The 7658-nt window shown below is 47.8% G+C and overlaps 1 protein-coding gene across 2 annotated transcripts in view; it reads left to right on the top strand.

The window, feature by feature from the left end:
* Positions 1-4969: 4969 nt before the first annotated feature.
* Positions 4970-7658, top strand: part of ENAH (ENAH actin regulator) — a 102347-nt gene continuing 99658 nt past the window's right edge. The window contains exon 1 of one of the 2 annotated variants that reach the window (XM_053912628.2): positions 4970-5567. Coding sequence is in view for 1 of the 2 variants with exons in the window: in XM_053912630.2 (XP_053768605.1) it covers positions 5563-5567 (5 nt within the window). In the remaining variant the exon portion in view is untranslated. The remainder of the gene's footprint in view (positions 5568-7658) is intronic. The other variant, XM_053912630.2, reaches the window with a different exon arrangement.

Raw genomic sequence — 7658 nt, 5'->3', positions numbered from 1 at the left:
TTTAATCAGAGGAAGTGAAGTGAAAGGAAGGAGGCCACCTGGTGCGGAGGTTAAGCGTGACTTGTGGAACCGGTCGTTCTGCCTTTCTTCATTTCCTAGCTGTGTGGCTTTGGGCAAGTCTCTCAACCTTTCCACGCCTCCCCTTCGTGAGGTGCTACATGTGTGGCAGGGATGACCATAATGGCACCCACTTCCTAGGCATGTTGGGAGGGTTAACTGAGTTAACGTGTGTAAGTGCCTAGCAGGTCGGAGAATGTCTTTATTGGCTAGTCAGTCAGCTACATTCATCTCTTACATTCCTGGACATCCACAGAGCACCACTTCTCTCGGATGCAAAGCCTGTCTACGTTGGCTTCCATCTAAAGAGGTGCGACGACTGTGCAGAGAGGAGATGGGAATGTGACCAAATCCTGACCTTAACTGCCTTCACGTTCGATTTTCATTTCAACTCATTTATGACTCAATAGAGCAGCCACTCAATATCACCATTTTTCTTTATTATAAGTTGGCATGAATGATAGTTAAGGGTATTAAAATGTTTGGAGGCCACATGAAATTATTATGATCAATGACATAAGAATATTTTTCTGATAATTGCTACTTCCCTTTCAACTTTACTAAGACTTGACTAGAGATTGAATTTTGACATTAAACCCAGAAAAGATTCAAATGTAAGTTCTCCAACTAGAATTTGGCCATTTCACCATGCTTAGCAAGAGTTTCAAAGACAAAGATAACCGGGATTTTTAATGAATTTTTTAATGAATCATACCTGAGAGGTGGAGTAAAAGCTACAAAAGGTACGGGGTTAAGCAGTATGAGTTAATTTTAGACAGCTTGTTCAGGGTACCTCCTGGTGGTAATAACTTCCTTCTCTACTGTGATTACCCACCAAATTAACTTCATTAACTTTTCTCCTGATCTCCTTTAAAGAAATACTCCAAGGTCAGCTGTCACCTGATCAGAATTTCCATAAGATAACTGGCTGGTATTCTCCACTTTGATTACAGTAGATGAGACAAGTAAATCAATTCAATGCAAGAAGGAGGGCAAAACGACCCATTTTTCTTTCCAAGATCCCAGCTAGATTTTATAAGAGATAGGAGTTCGGAATTAGATTGTGGCGATTCTTCTTTTCAATCTAATTTCTAAAGCACTAGGATTTGATTGTTATCTAGAAACGAAGCCCACGAGCCGTGTTCTTTCTATGGCAGCCAGGGCTGAATTTGGTGGAAACAGTGCATTACGTTTTATAGAATGTAGCCTCAACCAGTTCACGTTGCTCCAAGACTGTGCAGGTTTTAGGAATCCTCTGCAAAATTTAAACAGTGGAGCACTTAAGAAAAGAGCCTCTGGGGAAGACGAAAAGAAGTGAACGAGATAAATCCTAATTTGGAAGGGAGAAAAATGACAAATGAAAGAAAAATGCAGATGGCAGAGGGGCAAATAGTTTCAGCTAATGTCTGTGTCTCCCGATAGTATTTTAGAACGGAGATTGTAGATGGGAAGCTAAAGCGGGAAGATGAGTAACAAAAATATCTTGAATCCTACTGGAATATCATGTTCTACATTATCTTTTTTTCTATTCTGGGGAAGACACACAAAATTACACTAATTGCCGGCAAAGAAAACACGATACTGTGACACATAAGTAGAAAATGAACAATCACATTCACTCCAAACTCCCTTGTTTCTTCCTCACTCATCCCTAAGTAATTTTCCAAGGGAGAACCCTTTTTTGGGTGATGGGAGACTGTGCCTACAGTCCTTAGCAATGATTTTCTGACTGCTGAGCACCCTTAGTCATACATCCTTCTCATGCCCATAAATGGAGGGCAAGCCCACACTGATGCTATCGGACGAATTTAAACAGAGCATGCTCTGAGACAACCCTCAGAGCTGGACTGCAACACTCCTGCAGCAAAACCCTCTTCAACACAAGCATGTTGTATTTCCTCTTACGCCAGGGTGCCCACTGCTAGTACATGGGTAGACCCACTTGCAAAGGCTGCGTATTCCAAGGGCGTGGAGCGGCTCTCCTACTGGGATAAGCCGGGGTGTTGTTCTGTGACATGAAGTTGAGGTCCATATACTTAGTGTTAAGAGGAGAGTCTATTTCTTTTGATGAATAGTTTCCTCTTCATCTTAGATGAGAGCAGCCATTCATTCACTCGTTCATTTAGTCATGCCTTCCACTTACAGGCATTGGGCTTCAGGCTGGGCAACTCCTATGAGAGAAAGGTTCAAACGATTTTCCCCAGGCCGACACAACCTCAGCTAATTATTAAACAGGGTTTATGAGAAGAGAATCAGCTTCAATTGTTACTGCCTTAACCCACTCTTACTTATGCCATAGGGAGGTAGTATGAGGTGGTGGAAAGAGCAACAGACCAGTAACTGGAAATTCTGGGTTCAAGTTCCAGTTCCGCCACAATAGGGACTGTGTGACTGTGGGCAATTTACTTAACCTCCCTTTCCTTTCCTGTACAATGAGTGGGTTGGACTTAAGATTTCTTCCATCTCTAAAATTCTTTTATTCTATATGGTAACACATTCCACAAAGTTCCCTTTGTGACTGGAATTAGTCTACGATTTCCTCACTCATTTCCCTCTTGACCTCTTGATTGTTAAAACCAAATATGAACAAGAAGCAATAATATTTTGTCACAGCCAACAAATTGCCCTTCCACAGGAGGAACTTGGAAGGTCAGGCCACCCATTGCCATATCTAAATTCAACGGCAATGGTATGACCAACTTGTGAGCTGGCGGGCTGCCATCCAAAAGGATGGAAATGGTTGTAGGCAGCCAAAATTCTTGGCTGGTACATTTTTAATAAACATAGAAAATAAGAACAGCATTTCCCACGTGGATTGCTTAATTTGGTACCCATACCACTGGAACATTTGCTGTTAGGGTAAAGATGATGTGATATATCCCTTATTTAGCACAGGATGGATTAACTTTCACAAATGAGAAGTAGGTTATGGAGTCATCTGTAAGGAATTTTTATCCTTGCCTCGTCTCTGGCAGGAGATAGCTGGAGTCCATGTAGCAAAATCTCCACCCCTTTTGGCCCTTTGTGAGACTTTTCCCTGAAACCTAAGCTTTGCTGGATTTACTGTATTGCTATGAATGGACTGGGGCAAATTGGTGAGAATTCTTTGTGGCCGACTATGTCTTATTAATACTTTTCCAAGATGGTTCCATATGTCTTATTACTTTTCCAAGAAAAAAGCCTCCACAGCAAATGTTCTCTGGTTAATTTGCACTTAAGCTTAGCCAAAAGATGGAGAAGCGATGTTTTTTGGTTAATTTGGAGAATAATATTTGAAGTGCATGTGTTTTAATTACATAAATTATAGTGACTATTTCTGAGAAGACAACCTCATAGGATTTATGAGTTTTCATTGTGCCTATTGCCCTAACTCATCCAGTTCCTGAGCTCTGTATTTCCCTGTCTCTACCTGCAACATGGCAACAAGGGTATTTGTCCGGCAAGGGTGTTTTCTCGCCAGTGCTGGGAGATCCTTGAATACTTCCTGTGATGGTAAACTGCAATTAGGTATGTGGGTGGAAATTGGCGCTCCTGAAGTACATCATGTTTAAGCAGAGGCACTGTGTTTTTTAGGGCCAGAGGCCACTCTGGTCCTATACCATAGCTCCAGGTCACCGCTTCTGTAGCGCTGTTGGTTTGAGGCTGCAGGTTCTAAAGAGAAAATAACTCAGTATTGAGTCTGAAACCAGGAAGCTTTTTATAGTTAAAACTGGGCCACACAGTTCTATTATGGATAAGTCAGGCAGTGACCAAGTACGACTATAACTTGCTAATTTTCCTTTTGGAAGTATAAATGATCTCAACTGTCAAAACAATAATTTGAACTTAAAACAAAGCACCGAAACTTTGGAATAGATTTCCTAGAGTCAAGGTAGGCCATCCATTTTAGATCAGATCCTCTAGAAATACAAGCAGCGGCAGACGTTTTCCATCCCGGTCATCTTTTCATAGAAAATACAGCCCCTTCCTTTCGCAGGATTACAAGCGGCCTGCAATTTGTCCGGCTCAAAATTGTGATCATTGGATTTGCTTTTGGATACTGAAAAACTCCAACAACTGTACATTCTGGCTCCCTAGACACCCCACCCCCCTCCATTTGACTTTAAATGAGTTTGCTTTGCCAGCATTTTACATCTTCTTATACCTTTGAAAGGAGGTGCTTTCAAGACAGAATGTGAATGACGGAAAATTTAAAACTGTCGTTAGTTCACATCCCTCCCCGCCCCCCGGCTGGAATTCCCTTCTCGCTAATGACGAGAGAAAGGGGTTTCGCTGCTGCGTGTCTTCCACGCCTGCGGTGCCGCGCGTCTCCCGGCGACTGCGTTTCCCCGCGGGTTGGCCGCGTTCGTTTGGGGATGAAGTCATCCCTATACATAGTGTGCATATCAGCTCGTTAAATCGGCACAGCACGCAGGGATTCCTCGGGAAGACCAGAGGAGCGAACAATGATGACCATATTTTACATTTACACGCCCCCCTCCCCCGCCACTCCCAACCTCCCTCCAGCCCGGAGTACTGGCTGGGAACTGCGGCGCCGCGGGCGGGCCGGGATGCCCACGTACTCGCCGGTCCCGGTCCTGAGATAGCAACAGGGAGAGCTGCGGACCAGCTCTGCGCGGGGGGCCCCCCCGGCCGCGACAAAGGCGGAGTCCCCCCCGCCCGGCCCGGAGCCCAGTCACGCAGCTCGGTCACCGCCTCCCGGCTTTCCACGCGGGTGCCCGGAGGTCCCAGCGACTCGGTCTCTGCGCCCCGGCTGCAGGGGAGGCCCGGGAGCTCCCCCGGCCTCGGGGGAGCGCTAGGTGTGGGGGGGGAGGCCGACGGCCAGGGACAACCCCGGAGGGAGTGGGGGGGGCAGCCCCGATCCCAAGGGGCTGAAGGGGGCGGGGTGGGGAAGCAACAAAGAGCCTGACCACCCCGACGTCGCCGAGCCCGCTCCAGCCCCTCCCGCTCTCCGCAGTCCAGAGGGGGCCCGGGCCCGCCGCGGGTGGGGAGCGCCCGGCCCCCCGCCGCCCCTCCCCCCGCGCCGCCCCCTCGCCCCCGGGGAAGGAGGGGAGGAGGGCGGCGCCTGCGTGTTCCTCCGCCGCGCGCCCCGCCTCCTCCCGGGCTCCCGGCGGCGGCGATCCCGACTCTCCTGCGGCTGCCGCAGCTGCCGGTTGCACACGGCCTGGGCGGCGGGCGCGGGCCTGGGGAGCGGCGGCCGGGCGCGCGGCCCCGGCGGGCACCCGTGGGAGGGCGGCCGAGGAAGCTCCCGGAGGCGGCGGCGGCCGCGGGACCGTTCGGCCTCCTCGCCTCCTCGCCGCTTTTCTTTCTCCCTCTCCGCTCACTCGGACCGCCGCCTCGGCTTTGTGCGCGGAGATGGTGTAGCCCCCCGGCCGCCCCAGGAAGCCGCCGGCTGCTGGTCTCCGTTCTCCCGGCTGCGTGCCCGTCCCCTGGAGGACGGATCCCCCGGACTCGGCGCCTCCCGCGTCTCCCGGCTGCTGGGGAAGCCTCGGCGCCGCCGGCACCATGAGGTGAGGGGCGCGCGGGGCGCGCGGGGCGGGGGCCGGGCGGGCCATTGTGCCGCGGGAGCCGCGACCCCGCTGTCCTCGGACCCCGCCTTCCCTTCCCGGCGCGGGTCTCGGGTCTCCGGGCTCCCCCCTTTGTCCCTCCTCATTTCTCTTTCTTCCTCGTGACCCTCCCCAACCCCTTCATATTGGGGGGGGAGGGTCTCTTTTCCACGGTCTCCCATTTTTCCTCAAACGCTCGTCTTTCGTCCAGGATTTCCCTTCCCGAATTCAGTTTGCGCCTGGCTCTCCCCCCCACCCCCAGCCTTTGCCAGCCAAACCGGGGAGATGGGGAGGGGTTCGAGAAGCGCAGCGTGCGTGTTGCTCGGGAACAGGTATTTTCCCGTGGGTCTGTAAAAATCCCGTGTACTTCAGGGCACGACTCTCGTGTTTAAGGAAAAAGGGAGGAAAAGTTTGAGAGATCTGAAATCTCTGCGGGTATAAAGTGCTCTGCTAGTGGGGGGGAAGGAGCTCCGAAGGGGGAATTTTCCCAGTGGGGAGGGAAGGGAAAGGATTTACTGGGGTTATAAGGGGAGGGCAGTGAAAGCCTGGGATAAGTTAGTTGTTTGGGGTGTGTAAACGGGGGGCGGGGAGGGATTTGTTTGCAAACCCCCTTTCTCTCCCTCCTCCTGGAGCAGCCCGTGTTGCATTGCAGCAGCTGCTTCCCCCCTTTCCTCTGGAATCAATAAAACAAGCTAAATTTTTTCAGCCCCAAAGACAACGATTGAACGTACCGTCGTAATCTAGTTGTTTTTAATTGCCACGATGAAACAGCCGGCGTGACATTTTTCTTTTTTTGTTTCTCCAGTTGTGTAAGGGAATTAAACCACGGTGTGTCATTCATCGGAGGTTTTTTCCAGCCTTTCCTTAGCCTGTTGTGAGTCCATAACCTCCTCTTTTCGGATTGGTGCAAGACTTCGTGAGAAATGGGACTTGGTAGACTGAAGGCTAATCGGTTCTGCGTTATCATCCTTATAGGCCTCCCTTTTAGGTTAAACAATTGTGGATAAAGTGAATTACTCCATTTCTGTGTCCTGGAAGAGATAGTCTTACAGTTCATTTGGATTTGAATCTCCTTTGTGTTAAAGATTAATGGCTAACCGTTGCCAAGACCTTTATAATGTAATACAATGAGATTTGAATGATATAATCTACAAATTCCTTCCCTTTGGCAAGAAAATGTCATGTCATTGGAATTCTTCAATTTAAATAGTTTTCCCTTTAAACTTTAGTTTTCTGGTTTCTTTTTCTATCATGGTTGAACACTTTCTCATTAAAAAAATTTTTTGTGTGTGTGGATAGTTGTACATTTAAGGTAACTGGGAATTTGAATTAATGTTTTCCCCTGGTCCCAAGTTAGAGGTTTTTATTGTAGTGGCCTTAAACATTGTGTTAAGTGCTGGGTCTCTTAAGTGAGCCCTTTTTGTGATTTTCACACGAGTTATTTTCCAATGTAATGGAACAGTTTAAACTGTGAACAAACCAAAAAACATAATCTTTGTAGAATATGGCTTGAAAAACTGGAGCCATGGGTTTAAGCATGTTTTTTTTTAAAAAAAAAACCCAAATTACTAATGTCATTGAAAATTCAGAAATTCTAATAAAACACATATAATGTAATATCTTGTAATACCCAATATTGCAGATTTCTTCTTTAAAGATTTAACACTATAGGGGTCTTGCAGAGCAGAGACCATCAGTATTTTTCCAAACTTTGCGTTAACTTCTCTCAACACGGAGCAAGGGGAAAACAGTGAAACTGGAATATTTTCAAATAAAATAATTGTCAAGGGTTCTGATTCAGAGGTTGTGAACTAAAAGTAAGTTCAAGTTTTGGGAATGCAGGGAAGTACCGTCTCCAGTATCGTTGTCAATCTGTCACAGATGAATTATGTTTTCTAATAAAAAGTCACTCGTACTTTTTAAGTTCTTTTTCTGCCTTATTCCTTATTAAATGTAGAGAGGGGGGAAACCACACTGATGCTTTCCAGTAGCATAAATACAGACCATGGTACACAGGTCGGGAGAGTCTGTGCAAGCGGCCTACAGTAACTCTTT

The sequence above is a fragment of the Desmodus rotundus genome, chromosome 10 (assembly GCF_022682495.2).
Source record: "Desmodus rotundus isolate HL8 chromosome 10, HLdesRot8A.1, whole genome shotgun sequence".
Taxonomy (NCBI): domain Eukaryota; kingdom Metazoa; phylum Chordata; class Mammalia; order Chiroptera; family Phyllostomidae; genus Desmodus; species Desmodus rotundus.
Note: the sequence above shows the minus strand (reverse complement) of the source record. Positions and strands in the feature narration are given on the sequence as shown.